At 36.4% G+C, this 20215-nt stretch overlaps 1 protein-coding gene across 3 annotated transcripts in view; it reads left to right on the forward strand.

Annotated features, from left to right (window-relative positions):
- Nucleotides 1–16084, forward strand: part of NUCB2 (nucleobindin 2) — a 55206-nt gene extending 39122 nt beyond the window's left edge. The window contains exons 11-15 of one of the 3 annotated variants that reach the window (XR_005375795.1): nucleotides 459–548; nucleotides 10147–10317; nucleotides 10593–10674; nucleotides 11056–13801; nucleotides 15902–16084. Coding sequence is in view for 2 of the 3 variants with exons in the window: in XM_038569172.1 (XP_038425100.1) it covers nucleotides 459–548; nucleotides 10147–10317; nucleotides 10593–10674; nucleotides 11091–11098 (351 nt within the window). In the remaining variant the exon portion in view is untranslated. Of the gene's footprint in view, nucleotides 1–458; nucleotides 549–10146; nucleotides 10318–10592; nucleotides 10683–11055; nucleotides 13802–15901 lie in introns of those variants that run through there. The other 2 variants (XM_038569172.1, XM_038569173.1) reach the window with 2 other exon arrangements.
- The last annotated feature ends 4131 nt before the right edge of the window (nucleotides 16085–20215 follow it).

Here is a 20215-nt window from a genome sequence, read left to right on the forward strand (position 1 = left end):
TTATTTTCCCTTTCACTATTATTTATATTCCCCAAATGAATGAGAACATATAATGTTTGTCCTTCTCCGACTGACTTACTTCACTCAGCATAATACCCTCCAGAAACAGTCCTCTTTCTGCAAAGGTTATTTTTCTTGGGATTATACATGATGTGGTTGAGAGAAGAAGATTGTAATAGTTTATCCAATCAGATCAGCAGACTCAAGCTTGGTAATCTTTCAGTATCAGGTATATAGATATTTCCCTGTATTTTCAAATCTGAATAATACGGAAGATAGCAATATCTATTTTCTGATTCTAATATAATGTTGAGTGTTCGATTTTCTTCCTCTCCATTTCTGTGGATGTTACTAGCCTTAATTGCTGTTTATTTGTGTAGTAGCATCTATTAGAAGAGAATTTCTAGTAATATGAGAGTTACTTTATCTTACATATACATTTTTTTTTTTTAAATCAGGTTGATGCTAACAAAGACCGATTAGTGACTCTAGATGAGTTTTTGAAAGCTACAGAAAAAAAGGAATTCTTGGAGCCGGATAGCTGGGAGGTAATACCTACTTGAAATGGGATGTATGGTTCAAAAAATTCTACATTAGTTCATTCTACTTTTAACTTTCATTTCCCATTATGCTTGCATGTAGAGCCTTACTGTCTTGGCTTTTCAAAAAAAATGTCACAATAAAATAATGAACCTGATTTTTGGAAAGCTTGTGGCAACTGACATCTTATTTGTAATCACATTACATATAATTAGAAGTCTTTTTAAAATTTTACTTTTTCTAAGTGTAATATAACATACATTCTTGAAAATTAGAAATATAGATACATTGAAGGAATAAATTAGAAGTTACCTATAATTCTACCATCCAGAGGTAGAAACTTAATTTATATATTATGTTATACTAATTTGGAAATAGTTTGTATCTTTAGTATATGCATATATAGCATACAGTGTGTAGTGTGTATGTCCCATTGTTATTTTTATTTTATTTTATTTTATTTTAATTTATCTTATTTTAATTTCTTTTATTTTGTCATTTTAATTTATTTTATTTTAATTTATTTTATTTTATCTTATTTTATTTTAATTTATATTATTTTATTTTAATTAATTTATTTTATTTATATTTTATTTTATTTTATTTTATTTTAGAGAGAGAGAGAGAATGAGGAGAAGGAGCAGAAGTAGAGGGAGAATCTTAAGCAGGCTCCATGTCCAGAGAGGAGCCTGAGCAGGGCTGTTTCTCACCACCTTGAGTCATGACCTGAGCCAAAATCAAGAGTCAGATGCCTAACCCACTGAGCTACCCAAGCACCCCATCCCATTTTTAATTTACATATACATATAAACTCCTATCTATCTACCTATCTATCTATCCATCCTTTTAAAGATTTTATTTATTTGAGAGAGATAGAGAGAGCAAGAGAGCATGAGTGGTGGGAGAGGCAGAGGGAAAGGGAGAAAGCCAACCAGACTCCATGATGAATGTGGAGTCCAGCCCTATGTGCAGGGCTTAATCCCAGGACCCTAAGACCAAGACCTGAGCCAAAGTCAGATGCTTAACCAACTGAGCCACCAAGGTGCCCCATCCTACATATATATTATTAAAATGGTTTCATACTATATAAGTGTCTTTATATGTTTGGGAAATTCTGTGTTTTTAAGTGTTAACGATAGTTCATGATGCCATTCTTCAAAAAACAGAGTTTAGAAATGTCTCCTTAGCATGCAGTTATGTGATTGTAGTGTAATTTGTATAATCATTTGAACACGTGTAGACATTTGGGTCAATCTAATTTTTTTTTTTAAAGATTTTATTTATTTATTCATGAGAGACACAGAGACAGAGAGAGGCAGAGACACAGGCAGAGGGAGAAACAGGCCCCATGCAGAGAGCCCGATGTGGGACTCAATCCCGGGTCTCCAGGATCAGGCCCTGGGTCAAAGGCAGTCACTCAACCGCTGAGCCACCCGGGCTGCCCCAATCTAATTTTTTTACTGTAGTAATTAACACTACGATGACTCTCTACTTGTTCATACATTTTTGGGCATTGATAGTAACTCTCCTGAGATTAATTCCTAGAATAGATCCCTGGGTGGTGCAGCGGTTTGGACGCCTGCCTTTGGCCCAGGGCGCGATCCTGGAGACCCGGGATCGAATCCCATATCGGGCTCCCGGTGCATGGAGCCTGCTTCTCCCTCTGCCTGTGTCTCTGCCTCTCTCTCTCTGTGACTATCATAAATAAATAAATAAATAAATAAATTTTTAAAAAAGAACTATTCTAAAGGTTTATGAATATTTTTAGTTTCTAAATATGTCTTGTCAAATTGCTCCAGAAAGGCATACCAGTTCATTCCATAGTTTACTGTAGATATACATTTTTATTTTTTTATTTTTGATTTTTTTAAAGACTTTATTCACAAGAGACACAGAGAAAGAGGCAGAGACATAGAGGGAGAAGCAGGCTCCCTGCAGGGAGCCTGATGTGGGATTCAATCCCAGGATCACACCTAGAGTTGAAGGCAGATGCTCAACCACTGAGCCACCAAGCGTCCCACATATACATTTAAATTTTATTTTTTAATTTTAAAATTTATTTTTTATATTTATTTATTTTTTATTGGAGTTCAATTTGCCAACATATAGCATAACACCCAGTGCTCATCCCATCAAGTGCCCCCCTCAGTGCCCGTCACCCAGTCACCCCATCCCCTGCCCATCTCCTTGTCTATCATCCCTTGTTCGTTTCCCAGAGTTAGGAGTCTCTCATGTTCTGTCTCCCTTTCTGATATTTCCCACTCATTTTTTCTCCTTTCCCCTTTATTCCCTTTCACTATTTTTTTATATTCCCCAAATGAATTAGACCATATAATGTTTGTCCTTCTCCGATTTACTAATTTCACTCAGCATAATACCCTCCAGTTCCATCCATGTCGAAGCAAATGGTGGGTATTTGTCATTTCTAATGGCGGAGTAATATTCCATTACATACATAAACCACATCTTCTTTATCCATTCATCTTTCGATGGACACCGAAGTTTCTTCCACAGTTTGCCTATTGTGGACATTGCTGCTAGAAACATCGGGGTGCAGGTGTCCCGGCATTTCACTGCATCTGTATCTTTGGGGTAAATCCCCAGCAGTGCAATTGCTGGGTCATAGGGAAGATCTATTTTTAAATCTTTGAGGAACCTCCACACAGTTTTCCAGAGTAGCTGCACCAGTTCACATTCCCAGCAACAGTGCAAGAGGGTTCCCCTTTCTCCACATCCTCTCCATCACTGGTTGTTTCCTGCCTTGTTAATTTTCCCTGTTCTCACTGGTGTGAGGTGGTATCTCATTGTGGTTTTGATTTATATTTCCCGGATGGCCAGTGATGCAGAGCATGTTGTCACGTGCTTGTTGGCCATGTCTATGTCTTCCTCTGTGAGATTTCTGTTCATGTCTTTTGCCCATTTCATGATTGGATTGTTTGTTTCTTTGTGTTGAGTTTAATAAGTTCTTTATAGATCTTGGAAACTAGTCCTTTATCTGATACATCATTTGCAAATATCTTCTCCCATTCTGTAGGTTGTCTTTGAGTTTTGTTGACTGTATCCTTTGCTGTGCAAAAGCTTCTTACCTTGATGAAGTCCCAATAGTTCATTTTTGCTTTTGTTTCTCTTGCCTTCATGGATGTATCTTGCAAGAAGTTACTGTGTCCAAGTTCAAAAAGGGTGTTGCGTGTGTTCTCCTCTCGGATTTTGATGGAATCACATTTAGATCTTTCATCCATTTTGAGTTTATCTTTGTGTCTGGTGTAAGAGAATGGTCTAGTTTCATTCTTCTGCACATGGCTGTCCAATTTTCCCAGCACCATTTATTGAAGAGACTGTCTTTTTTCCAGTGGATAGTCTTTCCTCTTTTGTCGAATATTAGTTGACCATGAAGTTGAGGGTCCACTTCTGGATTCTCTATTCTGTTCCATTGATCTATGTGTCTGTTTTTGTGCCAGTACCACACTGTCTTGATGACCACAGCTTTGTAGTACAACCTGAAATCTGGCATTGTGATGCCCCCAGCTATGGTTTTCTTTTTTAATATTCCCCTGGCTATTTGGGGTCTTTTCTGATTCCACACAAATCTTAATTTGTTCCAACTCTCTGAAGAAAGTCCATGGTATTTTGATAGGGATTGCATTAAATGTGTAAATTGCCCTGGGTAGCATTGACATTTTCACAATATTAATTCTGCCAATCCATGAGCATGGAATATTTTTCCATCTCTTTGTGTCTTCCTCAATTTCTTTCAGAAGTGTTCTATAGTTTTTAGGGTATAGATCCTTTACCTCTTTGGTTAGGTTTATTCCTAGGTATCTTATGCTTTGGGGTGCAATTATAAATGGGATTGACTCCTTAATTTCTCTTTCTTCAGTCTCATTGTTAGTGTATAGAAATGCCACTGACTTCTGGGCATTGATTTTGTATCCTGCCACACTGCCAAATTGCTGTATGAGTTCTAGTAATTTTGGGGGAGTCTTTTGGGTTTTCTATGTAGAGTGTCATGTCATCTGTGAGGAGGGAGAGTTTGACTTCTTCTTTGCCAGTTTGAATGCCTTTTATTTCTTTTAGTTGCCTGATTGCTGAGGCTAGGACTTCTAGGACTATGTTGAATAGCAGTGGTGAGAGTGGACATCTCTGTCATGTTCCTGATCTTAGGGGAAAGCTCCCAGTGTTTCCCCATTGAGAATGATACTTGCTGTGGGCTTTTTGTAGATGGCTTTTAAGATGCTGAGGAATGTTCCCTCTATCCCTACACTCTGAAGAGTTTTGATCAGGAATGGATGCTGTATTTTGTCAAATGCTTTCTCTGCATCTATCGGGAGGATCATATGGTTCTTGTTTTTTCTCTTGCTGATATGATCAATCACATTGATTGCTTTACGAGTGTTGAACCAGCCTTGCATCCCGGGGATAAATCCCACTTGATCATGTGAATAATCTTCTTCTTCTTCTTCTTTTTTTTTTTTGTGAATAATCTTCTTAATGTATTGTTGGATCCTTTTTTTCTTTTTTTTTAAAGATTTTAATTTATTTATTCATAGAGACAGACAGAGAGAGAGAGGCAGAGACACAGGCAGAGGGAGAAGCAGGCACCATGCAGGGAGCCTGACGTAGGACTCGATCCGGGGGTCCCTGGGATCACGCCCTGGGCCGCAGGCAGCGCTAAACCACTGCGCCACTGGGGCTGCTCTGTATTGTTGGATCCTATTGGCTAGTATCTTGTTGAGAATTTTTGCATCCATGTTCAGCAGGGATATTGGTCTATAATTTTCCTTTTTGGTGAGGTCTTTGTCTGGTTTTGTAATTAAGGTGATGTTGGCCTCATAGAACGAATTTGGAAGTATTCCATCTCTTTCTATTTTTCCGAACAGCTTTAGTGGAATAGGTACGGTTTCTTCTTTAAGCGTTTGATAGAATTCCCCAGGGAAGCCATCTGGCCCTGGACTTTTGTGTCTTGGGAGGTTTTTGATGACTGCTTCAATTTCATCCCTGTTTATTGGCCTGTTCAGGTTTTCTATTTCTTCCTGTTCCAGTTTTGGTAGTTTGTGGTTTTCCAGGATTGTGTCCATCTCTTCTAGATTGCCTAATTTATTGGCATATAGCCAATAACATAGCATAAATATGTTTTTATTTTTATTTTTTATTTATTTTTTTATTTTTTTATAATATGTTTTTAAAATTGTTTGTATTTCCTTGGTGTTGGTGGTGATCTCTCCTTTCTCATTCATGATTTTATTAATTTGAGTCTTTTCTCTCTTCTTTTTAATGAGGCTGGCTAATGGTTTACCTATCTTATTAATTCTTTCAAAGAACCAACTCCTGGTTTTATTAATCTGTTCCACAGTTCTTCTGGTCTCTATTTCATTGAGTTCTGCTCGAATCTTTATTAACTCTCTTCTTCTGCTGGGTGTAGGATCTATTTGCTATTTTTTCTCCAGCTCCTTTAGGTGCAAGGTTAGCTTTTGTATTTGAGTTCTTTCCAGTTTTTGGATGGATGCTTGTGTTGCGATGTATTTCCCCCTCAGGACTGCTTTTGCTGTATCCCAAAGATTTTGAACGGTTGTATCTTCATTCTCATTAGTTTCCATGAATCTTTTTAATTCTTCTCTAATTTCCTGGTTGACCCTTTCGTCTTTTAGCAGGATAGTCCTTAACCTCCACATGTTTGAAATCCTTCCAAACTTCTTGTGATTTAGTTCTAATTTCAAGGCATTATGGTCTGAAAATATGCAGGGGACAATCCCAATCTTTTGGTATTGGTTAAGACCTGATTTGTGACCCAGTACCACATACACATTTTTAAAAGAATAGTTGAGAGGTAGCAGCCAGAAGAGAGGGGAAAAAAAAAAAGTCATTTTCTATACAAAATATAAAAGATGACCATTTCAATTAGATTTTTTTCTCTTTTTTTCAATTAGATTTTTAATTGTCCAAAAAATAGTTTGAGATAGGGTAGCTGACTGTCCCAGTGTAGCCAAGACTAGGAGTTTCATGGGATGTGGAAGTTTTTGGTGCTAAAATGAGCACAGTCCCAGGACGACAGTGTATCACCTTAGTTTGAGGTTAAAGAGGTCAGCTTTTTTTGTCATTTTTTTTCTAATATTTGTAATATTTTTGGGCTTTGGTGAAGAAGAAGAATGCTAAGGTATTTGAACATGCATTCCCATTATTGCTTCTGGTGAACTAGATCAGTAGACAATTATGTACTATTTTTCATTTTTAAAAAGATTTTATTTATTTATGAGAGACACAGAGAGAGAGGCAAAGACACGGGCTGAGTGAGAAGCAGGCTCCATGCTGGGAGCCCGATGTCAGACTTGAACCTGGAATTCAGGGATCATGCCCTGAGCCAAAGGCAGGCGCTCAACCGCTGAGCCACTCAGGCGTCCCTACACTATTTTTCATTTTAACATAATTTTAGATTTACAAAAAAGTTATAAGAATATTCAAGGAATTCCTGAATACCCTTCCCCCAGATTTCCCATTTTATTGTAGTTATTTTCTCTCTGTTTTTCATCTGTATGTGTGTATATTATATATAACATACATAATTTTTTGGGGAGTAAGTTGCACCTGATGCTGCTTTAACCTTAAACACTTGAGTGTGTATTTTTTGCAAACAAGGATTTATCTTGCATAATCACAGTAAAATTATTTATGGCTACACACATAATACTCTTTTCCAGTCTCTTGACTTTACTGAGATTTTTGTTAATTTTCCTAATACTGTCCTTTATAGCAGAAGAAAATCCAGGATCATAATCTGAATTTAGTTGTAATGTTTTCTTAGTCTCCTTTAATCTACAACAGTTCCTGAGTCTTTGTGTCGCATGGCATTCATATTTAAAAGGAATACAAGCCAATTATTTTGTAGAATATCCCTCAGTTTGAGTCAATCTGCTGTTTCCTCAGGATTCCTACTTTTGGTAGGAGTACCACCAAAGTGATGCTGAGAGCATCATATCATGAAGCATATGCTGCTGGTTATTCTCATAACTGGCAATGTTAATTTTGATTATTTGGTTAAGATGGTATCTACTAGGTTTCCTCACTGTTTTCTCTTTTGTAATTTAAATAGTATCTTGTCTAACCTCCCATACTGCCAGAATCACTCAACGGTATTTCTAAATACAAAAATATTTCTAAATACTACTTGTAAGAATTACTTTGGTAGTTTAACTGTTTTCTCAGGGCTAGACATCCATTCTTTTACTATTGGTTTTAGAAAGACAGTGCTGCTATAAATATGTTTTTATATAAAGCTTTTTATGTGTTTAGGGTTATTTTATAGGATAGATTCTCAGGGACACCTGGGTGGCTCAGTGGTTTGGTGCCTGCCCCCCTCTCTCTCTCTCTCTGTGTCTTTCATGAATAAATTAAAAAAAAAAAAAGATAGATTCTCAATGTAGCACTACCAAGACCAAGGGAGTCTTTTTAGGGCAGTTGATATATTTTGTGAAAGTATTTTTTGAAAGAATTGTACCAATTTACATTACCAACATTACCACTGTTTTTTTTTTTAAAAAAAGGGAGTCTTTGAGGGTATACTTTGAGATTCATTATCTACTAATTTTAGCATGCATTGATGATCGTAGCCAGAATTAATTATTACAATGTCTGTTGACAAATGGTGATTTTCTACTCATTATTCCTTCTTCATTTATTAGTTGTCTTTCTACAGCAAGGGAAAGTTATCTCTTCCCCCATTTCTGTTTGAGTGTAGGTTCATGGCTTCTTATTTTATTCAGTAAGCTTTAATCCTTAGTATCATTATTTAAATTTTTTTTTCATTATTTAGTTTGATGTTCAAATCACCCCAGATTTGGCTAGTGAGAATTTCTTCAAACTGGCTTTTTTTTTTTTTTTTAAAGATTTAATTTATTTATTCATGAGAGACATAGAGAAAGGCAGAGGGAGAAGCAGGCTCCATTCCATGCAGGGAGCCTGACGTGGGACTCCATTCTCGGTCTCCAGGACCACCCCCTGGGCTGAAGGCAGCGCTAAACTGCTGAGCCACTTGGGCTGCTCTCAAACTGGCTTTTGTATCCTTTTGGCATGTTACCTATTCTTTGAGTACTTCCTTATTTTTTAGCATAATAAGATGTTCAAGGATCATCTTGTTCTTTCTCCATCCCACCTCTGGAATCAGCCATTTTTCTGAGGAGCATTGGTTCCTTTTAGGGAGATTGTTATCACACTAGAATCTAGACACTGGATGTGTTCCTTGCTATCAGAGTGTCTTTGCTTCTGGCTTTGTCAGATAACAGAGTTGGGTAATTTAAAAACATTTAAAAGTGTGAGTATATATATATTTATATTTGTATTATGTATATATATGTGTGTGTGCATGTATTACATACACAGATACACTTACATTCATATTCATCTTGATATATTTAGACATCAATATATATTAAAACTTAATGAGCTCATTAAGGCTCCTGTGTGGCTTAATTGGTTAGGCATCTACCTTTGGCTCAGGTCATAATCCCAGGGTCTTGTGATTGAGCCCCATGTGGGGCTCCCTGCTCATTGGAAGGTCTGCCTCTCCCTCTCCCTCTGCTGTCCCCCCTCCCGCTGTGCTCTCTCTCTCAAATAAATAAATAAAATCTTTTTTTTTTTCTAAAATTTTTTTTTTAATTTATTTATGATAGTCATACAGAGAGAGAGGGAGAGAGAGGCAGAGACATAGGCAGAGGGAGAAGCAGGCTCCATGCACCGGGAGCCTGACGTGGGATTCGATCCTGGGTCTCCAGGATCGCACCCTGGGCCAAAGGCAGGCGCCAAACCGCTGTGCCACCCAGGGATCCCTAAATAAATAAAATCTTAAACAAACAAACAAACAAACATAATGAGTTCACATTGATACCTCCTTAAATTTCAGTTCAATGCCTCCAATTTCAGTACAACATTCTATTTCTCCCTCTTTCTATATTTCAGATGGAAACTGACTCCTATTTTCCACAGTATTATTCCACTTATTTCCTCAATCCTAGGGTGTACCATGTTTCAGGTTGCTAAACACTGCAAAATAAGAATTTATTATTTAGATCACCGTTGTTTTTTGTTTTTGTTTTTTTTTTTTGATCACCGTTGTTTTTAGCCTGAGCATATAGTCTGAGTACTATAATCAAAAGTTTCTTGAGTTAGTTCTTTTTTTCCTTTCTCCTTTCTGTTTTATTCACTTAAAATAAAAGTATAATTTATTTTCTTATGTTTATACTCAATTTGGGGAGTTTTCCTATCCTTCTGGATATTTTTTTGAGTATGTGAAACACAGACATGTTTCTAAAAATCAAACCTGCACAAAAAAGGTGTATTCAGAGAAGTGTGATTTTCTTTCCCCCTGGCATTCTCTCTGTCCTTTCTACCCAGTTCTCTTTGTTGTTCTTTAGGTAGCCTTGAGTTTTTCCTTTTGTTCAAATAAATACATAAATATGTATTTTCTTATTTCCCCTTTCTTACCGAAAAAGTATAGTACTATGGATACACTTGTACTTTGTTGATTATAGATTTTTTTTTAAATTGTAGAATTTTAAGGCTGAATCAAACCTTGTTGTGTATCCAAGATTATTCTTGCCTTATTTTTTTTTCTTTTAGACAATGGATCAGCAACAGTTCTTCACAGAGGAAGAACTGAAAGAATATGAAAATCTTATCTCTTTACAAGAAAATGAACTTAAGAAAAAGGCAGATGAACTTCAGAAACAAAAGGAAGAGCTACAGCGTCAGCATGACCAACTTGAGGCTCAGAAGCAAGAGTATCATCAGGTGGTATTTTATAAAGTGATTGTGGCATTAAAAAGAATTTTAGGTACTTAGCTAAAAGCAAAGTGTTTTTATAATATAATATTTCAATGTACTATTAGCTATAGTATTTTAAATTTAAGTATTTTTAAAACTGCTTTGTTGAATATTAATCTAATTTTAGGGTTTGAATATCTCATTCTAGAAAAACAATTTTCACTTAGTTTGTTGCAATTTGTCAAAGGTTACGAGAAAATAAAAGAATACTTACTTTTAAGATGTTCTTTTCCCATTTATAGGTTGTACAGCAGATGGAACAAAAAAAATTAGAACAAGAAATTCCTCCATCAGGGCCTGGTGGAAAATTGAAGTTTGAGCCACGTATGTAACTTTGTGTTTTTGTTGTTGTTGTTGTTTGAGGAAATTAAAAAAATTGAAGAAATTGAAATCTACATTTATTACAGATATAATTTCAAATCATTAATACCTATGGTATTTTCTATATATTTGTAGAAATAGCACCACTGGTACTACAGAAAAATGAAAAACTTTCTAAGATGTCTATGCATCAGCACATTGCAAAAGCTGTGTAATTTGATAGCTACATTTATGGTGAAATAAATTATTTCAACATTATTCACAATTGTTTCTAATCAGTTAATATTGTCAGAGAACATGATTTTTTAATTGTAATCTATGTTTAGCTAAGTGTATTTTAAAAATGCTTTATATTTACGTGTGTGTGTGTGTGTGTTTGTGAAGCTTCAGAATGAGAGCATATTTTTTTTTTCAAACAGTCATTTAAAGTCCGAAGACCACCAGAACTTGGAAGAAAACTGTTAAATCAGCATCTGTGTCATCTTTTTACCACCCTTCCTTTTTTTCCTGCTCAATAAATATTTTAAATCATATATGGAATAAAGGAAGATATTTTGTAAATGAGAACACATCTTTTAAGGACATGGATATTGAAGGATTGAAGCCCACCAGAACCAGGAAGAATATAAACTCAGTGTCTGCTCTCACTCTCATACGTCTCTTCCTTTTTATTTGCTCTCCTTTAATGATTTAATTAAGTAGCCATAATTATGCCATAATTTAATGGAACTTACTTCCTTAACTGTTTAAGTGAGAAAGCTCTGGATTGCTTTTAAAGTAAATTTATATTGTTGTCACTTCCTCATGAAGACAGTCTCTTATAGGTGCTTATCATCCCCTCTCTATAAAAGTCTCTTTGATGTTAATAATTCTTCTCCTAAGAAGACCACACTTTTCTCCCCAGTGTTTCCTGGTAATTTCTTCCTACTTCCAGCAACCTTAACTGCTAGAAATTCTTCTACTGAATAGCTTTTGCTACCACTTCAGGTCATTTTTTTGTTCGTGTTTTTGCTTCCTACTCTATTACTTAAGGTCAGGTTCTGCTACATATAACAGAAAAACCAAAGATTACAGTGTTTCAAACTAAATACGAATTTCCCCCTCTTATATAAAGGTAGGTGGTGTCGAGGTTCCTACCTCTCTGCTCTGTTATCCTGAGTGCATGAATTTTATCCTCCAGTTACCTCATTCTCACTGTCCAAGATTGCTTTTGGAGGCAGTGGGGAAGGGGAGGAAAAGGAATTTTCCCCAGTTGAATCAACTTCCTGGAGGACCACACAGCCTTTGAACTTACATCTCATTGGCCATGTAGCTAAAGAAACTGAGAAATCCATGTGGCATTGGGACCAGCCAAAAGTTAGGATCTTTAAAGAAGGGGGTCATATTTAGTGGGCAGCTTTTAGTTTTAACCCAGACAGCTTTATTGACTACCTATATATCTGTTACACTCATTGGAAACATAGAAAACACTCACTTGCCCTGCTGCAAAAGAAAATCCCCCAAATCCAATCCATTATTGCATATAGCTCAAAGGCCATGATATGCTTGTATAGTCTCCTCTGTCAGGTTAGGACGTGGCACCTAATGTTCTGGCCATCTACACCTTGCCACTATCTAAAACAGCAAGGTGTCTGCCTCATGAGTACCAAATGCATAATGGTGGGATAGGTACAGGATACTGCAATAAAACCAACCTTTCAGAAGAGGGGAAAATAGCAGCCACTGATCCATAACACTTCAAAGTACCGCTTGGCAAAAATAGCAAGGTCTCTCTGCTCGTCTATAAATATATTCCTTGGTTTTCACAGTGGGCAACCTGATTCGCTTTTGTGGGAGGAACTCCCTTGTCTAATGTCCTCAGGGGCCCTTGTTGCTGCCTTCTAGGAAGTTTTTATTGCCCACTAGTTTTCAAGGACATGTTTGCTAGGCATTGGAAAGTGTGCTGGTCTTGGGGGCTGGACAGCTTTAGTACTTTACTTCCTGTTATGGTCGGCTTTAGGGCATTGGAGACTGTTTTAGATACTTAGAGGCTGTCACAGGCTAGGTTTCGGGTTTGTGTTTGTGTTTGTTTTATTTTGTTTGGCAAAAAGTTTCCCTAAAAACTTAGTATGTATCTATCTGATCTTTTTCAATTATTACCATGAGTAACCACAAAGATCTTGTCAGGACAGTTTTTAACAAAGAACATCTTTTCCTTGCTGGCTTCTGTGTTCTCTCTCTCCCCTTGGGTCTCAAAGGAATGGTACCTACTTGGAACCATTTTAAAGTGTAGGCTTGGATGGGATGGCAACAGTCTGAGATCTGATCTCTTTCCTTAGGATGGCTCCCATTACTTGGCAGAAAATTCTTAAGGGAAGGTTCTTGAAAAAGGTTGAGGAAGCTTTAGCAACTTCTTCAGAACCTTTATTTATAACTGTCTTCAGTCTGGAATATGGTAGCAGCTGACTTTTTCAGTTCTTCAGGGTTCTAAATTTGGGACTTTGTCCATTTATTTTGTAGAGAGCCATTCCATCAGCAAAGCTATATTCTTTTCCATGTGTGCAGTCTTGTTAACCTTAGCCTGACTCACATCTCTCCTGTAGGACTTTGCTGAAAGAGGCTAGAAGCAGCCCACACATGCTAGCATTCTGAAGAAGTTCTATCACTACTTCCTCTAGTATCTTAACCTTTACTGGCATGAGGTCTCACTGCGCAAAGCCCGACCTCCTCAACTAAGTTAACTCCATATTTAAGATCCTTTTACTAACTGTACCTTACTTCTAGCTACCAAATTCTGTATAGGTCAGGAATCCTGGTTGTAGATAATGGAACCTCCTTTAGTTATTAAACAGACGGGGGACTGATTAAGGGGTGCACATAGCTCACAAAATCTTTGGGAAGGCAGATGAAATAGAACCTAGGCGGAGCTCATCAGAACTATATCACAAGATTGCGCTGCCAAAGAAGCTGCTGCTTTGGGAACAATCAAGAAGCTATCTGCCAAATCAAGAAGCCTACTGGATTAAGGAAGCTGTGAACAGTTGCCAGCTCTAGAACTGTACCACCTCTGCCGTGTTTTGTTTTGGCAAAAGCGGACACCTCCTGTGCTGCTTCTCTCCCCATGTAACTTGCTTTTGAGCAGAAGTCTCAAGTGAGTGCATCTGATTGACGGGACCAGTCATATCTGGGACCCTAGCTACAAGGGCGGTTGGGAAGTCATAATATTTAACTTTACTACCTCTAGTGCAGGAAGGCATGTTTAGAGCTGTTAATTGACCCAATCTGTTGTAACACCTTATAATTTTACATTGTGTCTCTTAACATTAATAATTTTTAAATCTCTTAGTCCTCATTTTACAAATTTTTAAAATAATCACTGCATACTCCAAAAATACCTAAGATTTTTTTTTCTTAAATCATGCATCCTAAAATTAAATGTAGCAATCAGGGAAAATTCTGCTTACATACAACTTTAAAAAAACATAAAATCACTCAATAGAGTAATGCTGTGTTTCTTTAGAGATGGAGAAGGATTACTATTCCTACTGTTTAAATTGTAGGAAACATTAAAAAATGGTCTGGCATATCCTTTTGTTGATGATTCTATCTATAAGAAACTATGATAAGACAGGGATTCATCCAGGATAAACTCTTTTTTTCACTCAATCAGAAAGTGATTGGAGACAATATTGTACTATGATTACACAATATGATAAATATGGATACATTATGATCATATGAGAATATATAAATGTATCAAAATAACGTGTTGTACATCACACATTTACGTGATGTTATATGTTAAATATATTCAGTTAGAAATATAAGTGGAGGGCATTCGAGATGGCTCAGCGGTTTGGCGCCACCTTCTGTCCAGGGCGTGATCCTGGAGACCCGGGATGGAGTCCCACGTAGGGCTCCCTGCGTGGAGCCTGATTCTCCCTCTGCCTGTGTCTCTGCCTCTCTCTGTGTCTCTCATGAATAAATAAAATCTTTAAAAATATATATAAGTGGAGAATTTAGAGATGTTTCTTAAAATGATCTTTTGGCATGAGTAATAATAGGTAAATATTGCTATAGACACGTCTCACAGTTTCCAGCAAATTATTATAAATTATATTATTAAAAAAAGAATTGGGAGCACCTGGGTGGCTCAGATGGCTAAGCATCTGCCTTGGGCTCTGGTCATGCTCTCTGAGTCCTGGGATCAAGCCCGGAGTCACTAGAGTTCTCTGTGCATCAGGGAGTCTGCTTCTCCCACTCACTCTGTCCCTACCTCTGCTTGTGCTCTCTCTCTCTAATGAATAAATAAAAACCTTTAAAACAATTTTTTTTAAAAAAAGAATTGTTAGCTCAAGATTATCTATGGACTTAAGGAATTCCAGTTCTTACGAGTATTGGGCATTTATGAGCGAATACTGTTTCTTACAGAGTTGCTAATAGTATTCTTTACAGCTCTGTAGAAAGTATTGGTCCCCCCAAAAAAATTTTTTTAAAAAGTATTGGTCCTGTGTTTAATTTATACCATTCTTCCTTTAAAAAAATTTTTTTAAAAGATTTATTTGTTTTAGAGAGAAAGAGAGCACATGAGTGTGGGAAGGGGCAGAGACAGAGGCAGAAGGAGAGAATCTCAAGTCGACTTCCCACCATGGGGCTCCATCTCAGGACCTTGAGATCATGATCTGAGCTGAAATCAAGAGTCGGAAACTTAACCAACTGAGCCACCTGGACACCCTAGACCATTCTTCTTAACACTTTTTGGTATTCAGTAGTCTTTGGTTTAGCTGCCTTAGTGGTATATATTAGTAATTGGGGATTTTGTTTTGCATATAAATTTTCATGAAGCATATACATTGTATATTTAGGGATATATAATTAAAATTAGATTTTAAAAGATGATAGTCTTCTAGAATATTTGATGCTTGCTAAAAGAAACTATAGTTTAGAAGCAGTGGTAAAAAAATTCTTTGAGATATGGCTCTACGGTTTTTTTTTTTTTGTTTTTTTTTTACTAACGTGTTTATAACAGCATTCTTTTCTAGCTATTTGAACAGATTTGTATCACCAAAGCCTAAATGCACATTTGTTTTTCACAGGAAGAAAAATATAAAGAAAATGTTAATGTTTAATGAGGATGTGTGTTTTTTAAGATAGTCTAATAAAAGAGGGTGTGAGAAATTATTTTCTTTAGGAAGAAATTTTGACAAGTCTAGTTCTGGTTAGTGCCTAAAATTTAATCTTTGTTTTTTAGCCATGCGATACAATGCAGAAGGAGTTGAAACAGAGCCAGAGTTGGATGATGAGCTTCATCGTTTTCATGTCAGATTTTTATTACCTGATGAATCACTTCCACCTTTAACCACTGGTGCCTCTACTTAATACTTCAGTTCTTCTTTTTTTTTTTTCTTTAATTAAAGAGACTAAGATATATTGAGTAAAGTGCAAAATGAACTTTTTTTGTTCCCTGTGATATGAAAGACTGTAATGACAACTTGCTTTCAAGGTGTGAGATTTGAGGGAAATCCGGTCTTTTCCTTGCTTTTTTTTTTTTTTAATACAATGTCATTATCACGACTGCAATCTTTACTTACTCAAGTTTATTAAATGAGTACTTAGCTATGGATTAATACCCATCTCTTAGACAATCCAAGAACTGAGCCAGAACAACAGTAGCAGCAAGTGGTAAAGACACCAAATTGAAAAATTTGAATTTGTGGTTACTAGCACTAATACCTCTTTATTGAGACAAAAGCAAAGCAGAGCAAAAGCAAAACCAATAAAACCTTTGATTTAACTTTAGGAATTTAAATTTTTTCCCCAATATTGCCTATAGAATTATGTAGAAAAAACTCCTGCATTTTATGTTTACAGATGGCTACAGATTTCCCTGCAGAGCCTTTTAGCTTACATTTTAATTGGTATTAGTCATATTCTCAACGAATGCCATGTACCAGCTTGGTTGTTATCCAGCCCTTGGCAGTGTATTTTTCCCTACATTTAACTTCAAAGCTGTGCATGCTTGTAAACAAATTTTGTTTTGTTTTATAATCTATTGGAAGCAATAGATTTGACTTTTGCTGTGCAAATTTCCTTATCTCTTTTTGCTTTATCCTTATCAATAAGTATATTTTCCAAGATTTCCAAGATTATGAATGTGGATCTTATAATTAAAGTATTAAAATACTTTATTTTATGTTTCTTATAATTTTGCTGCTCCATGGAATTTAAAAATGGGTAATGATTTATTTCCACATGATGTTAAAGTTTTGACTTGTCTGAGTGCTTTAGAAGTGAGAGAGAAGAAGTAAGATTCCATCTAGTTCTCTTTGCCTTCTCTTATGAATCATTGTATTAAAATGTTATTTTGGGGGCAGCCCCGGTGGCGCAGCGGTTTAGCGCCGCCTGCAGCCCAGGGCGTGATCCTGGAGACCCTGGATGGAGTCCCACGTCGGGCTCTCTGGGTGGAGACTGCTTCTCCCTCTGCCTGTGTCTCAGCCTCTCGTTCTCTCTCTGTGTGTGTCTCTATGAGTAAATAAAATCTTTAAAAAATAAAAAAAAAATGTTACTTTTGTTCAATTTAGTCTACCTTAAATGTAGATTTTTAGGGATATGAGAGTATGTGTCATTTAACTAAATTCCTGCCTTCATTTTAGATTCCCTGTGTGTAATATGAAACCCATGTACAGCCTTGCCATTCTATATTTGTTTTGTACCACTGTTTTACCTAGTTTACTATTCACTATTACCCTTCAATTGTTCAAGTGATTTGAGTTTGCTCTACTTTTGAATTTTACCCTTTCTGTTCTTGGTATTGCTACTTTGTAAATATTTCCTTATTAGTGTAGTGATGTGTCTTATAGATCTGTTTCCTTTTTAAAACATTTGCCATGGCTCTTACTGCTCAAACATTTTTGTGGTAGTAGTGAAGCATGTTTGTCAAGCACAGCAGTTTAAAACTCCTAACATCTTCTTGTTCTATAGCATTGAGCAATGTATCTTACAGTTGGTAATCATAATTTTTTTCTGATGAACTCTCAGTTCTAATTCTATATACATTTCTTGTTTCCTTTGATGTGTATGTATTTTCACTTTTTGATATTTATAGCAAGTTTCATTGAGATTCATGATTGATATTGGGGAAAAGAAAACCACATTTGCACAAGTTAGCTATTTAGGTAAGCAGGCAGTCATTCCTACAGAGGTTTCCGAGCACTGTGGAGAGTAACTCTAACCCTAAAGAAAATTTCTAACTCACGAGTTAGAGTTCCTAACTCTTCTTCCAGAGTGAACCAGCTTATGGAGCAAATGCATAGCATTCAGACTCTGATGAATGTCACTTGTCCAAGTTTTAAGCTTTTTTTTTTGTACCCTCCTTAAGTAATAATAGTTAAAAAAAATACACTGCATTCCAGCAGACACTTTGTCTTACAGTTGTTAATAAAGGGGAAAAATTTTTTAATTGTAACAGACTAGGACATGGGTTTCACAATTTCTGATTAGAAGAGAAGTAGCACAGTTTTTTGTATTCATTATTTTTGCCTGGATGATCTGAGTTTTGTGTTTAAGATTTATTTATTTTAGAGAGAGAGAGTGTGTGTGGGAATCCCCAAGAAGACACTCTGCTGAGCACGGAGCGAAGCTGTCTCCATCCCACAATTCCTGAGATCATGACCCACTAGACCAGGAACTCTGGAAACCCAGAGGTGGGCCACCCAGGCACCCCATCTGAATTTTAATTAAGTTCTTTTCCCTCTAGGAATTCTCCCATTTTCTACCTTTTTTTTTTTTTTTTTAAAGATTTTATTTATTCACAATAGAGAGAGAGAGAGAGAGGCAGAGACACAGGCAGAGGGAGAAGCAGGCTCCATACCTGGAGCCTGATGCGGGACTCAATCCCGGGCCCTCAGGATCGCGACCCGGGCCAAAGGCAGGCGCTAAACTGCTGAGCCACCCAGGGATCCCCCCCCCCATTTTCTACTTTTGTATTGACTTTCCCACTGTTGTGGAAAGGGAGTCCAGGGAGAGAGCTTTGAGGGATGTAGAATGTTATTAGCACCACTGTCAGCTGTCTTAAAGTTTCACTGCCATCAGCTTTTGGGGTTAATTACCAGGCCTTTCAAATGAATTCTGCACTTCCCTCACAATCCCAAACTATTCATCTCTTCTCCAAGAGAGCCTGTTGTATTACTAATTAAGATGTAGAGATGACTTTATTAAAACAGGATTAATTTACAAAAGATTTATATAAAATATAATAGAGGCTAAGTTTTTTTGTTTTTGTTTTTTTTTGAGGCTAAGTATTTTAAGGATACTTTGAAGCCTGTTAATGCCCAGAGTGACTGTTTCATTCTTTTGTGTTTGCTCTGGTGACTTCCAGATAGCTCTACTTGTACTTTTCTATCCAGTTTCAGGGGCCTAAGAGTGGGAGAGCCCTAGAGGCTCAAGTATTGTAGCAGAGGTGGAGGAAGGAGCCCCCTTTCAGTGAAGGTGTTTCTTTCTTTGAAGCTGTTAGTCCAGGATCTTTGAGTACACGTGGAGGTTACAAGCCCTTGCAATTTTCAAAGTGTCTATGTACCAATTTTTATGGCCTCTGATTGAAAGATCATATTTCAGAAGCAATATGTGTACATTTATATGTAAGCTTGTGCCTAAAAGAGATGTGGAAGGAAGATCATTAGTTATTCTGTGTCTTCTGAAAAAAATAATCTCCTGGCATTAAAAAGTGAAAAAAATTTTGCCTTTCCTTTTCATGAAGGAAACCAGAGCTGCATAATCCATATATTATCAGTATTTATTATGTTTTAAAAAACATTTAATAATGATGGTTGATACATCCTATTTTAAAGACGACTTATTTTATTATTGCTAAATTTGAGAGATTGTGGAATTTTTTTCAATTTAAATGTTGAATTAAAAATGTAACCTTTTATAAATATGTGCCCCAGAGTGTTCTGTTAATTTTAGAGTTTGGACAGAAATTTTATTAATCTGAAGTGTATTTGGACTTAATTATTTTTGGTTTCTTAAGAAAATTGGATTAAGTAAACTATAAATTAATAACTGGATTTTAATAACTGGATTTAATCAGAAAGACACAGAGACTTTATACAAGTTTGTTATATTTGAATTTGTTTTTTGATGTTTATATTGTAAAAATTCTAGTGCAATATTTGTCAGAAAATATTATTCTGGTCATATTTGTATAGCTTTGTTTTTAATTATATTAAATGTAAAATCAGAAAAATATGAAATATTGGTTGCAATTTTCTGGGGAAAAGGACAAACTCGGCAATGTGGAAAGAATGGGTTGTTTGCAGAATACAATTATAGAGCCATAGAGTCTGAGGGCCTTAGAGATCACGTACCAACAAAGGAATTCCTTTTCCAGCATTTCTTGGTATGCAGCTCCTGCTTCCAATGATAGTGAAGCAGGAGAGCTAGGTACTTGTCTCATGGAGTCGAAGAACGAATCTCACCAACAAAGGAGAGTGAGTAAATCTAGAAGTTTATTAAGCGGGGATACACAGCTCTCAGAAGTGAGAGGGGTCCCAACAGAGTTGCCACT

This window comes from Canis lupus, chromosome 21 (assembly GCF_011100685.1).
Source record: "Canis lupus familiaris isolate Mischka breed German Shepherd chromosome 21, alternate assembly UU_Cfam_GSD_1.0, whole genome shotgun sequence".
Taxonomy (NCBI): Eukaryota; Metazoa; Chordata; class Mammalia; order Carnivora; family Canidae; genus Canis; species Canis lupus.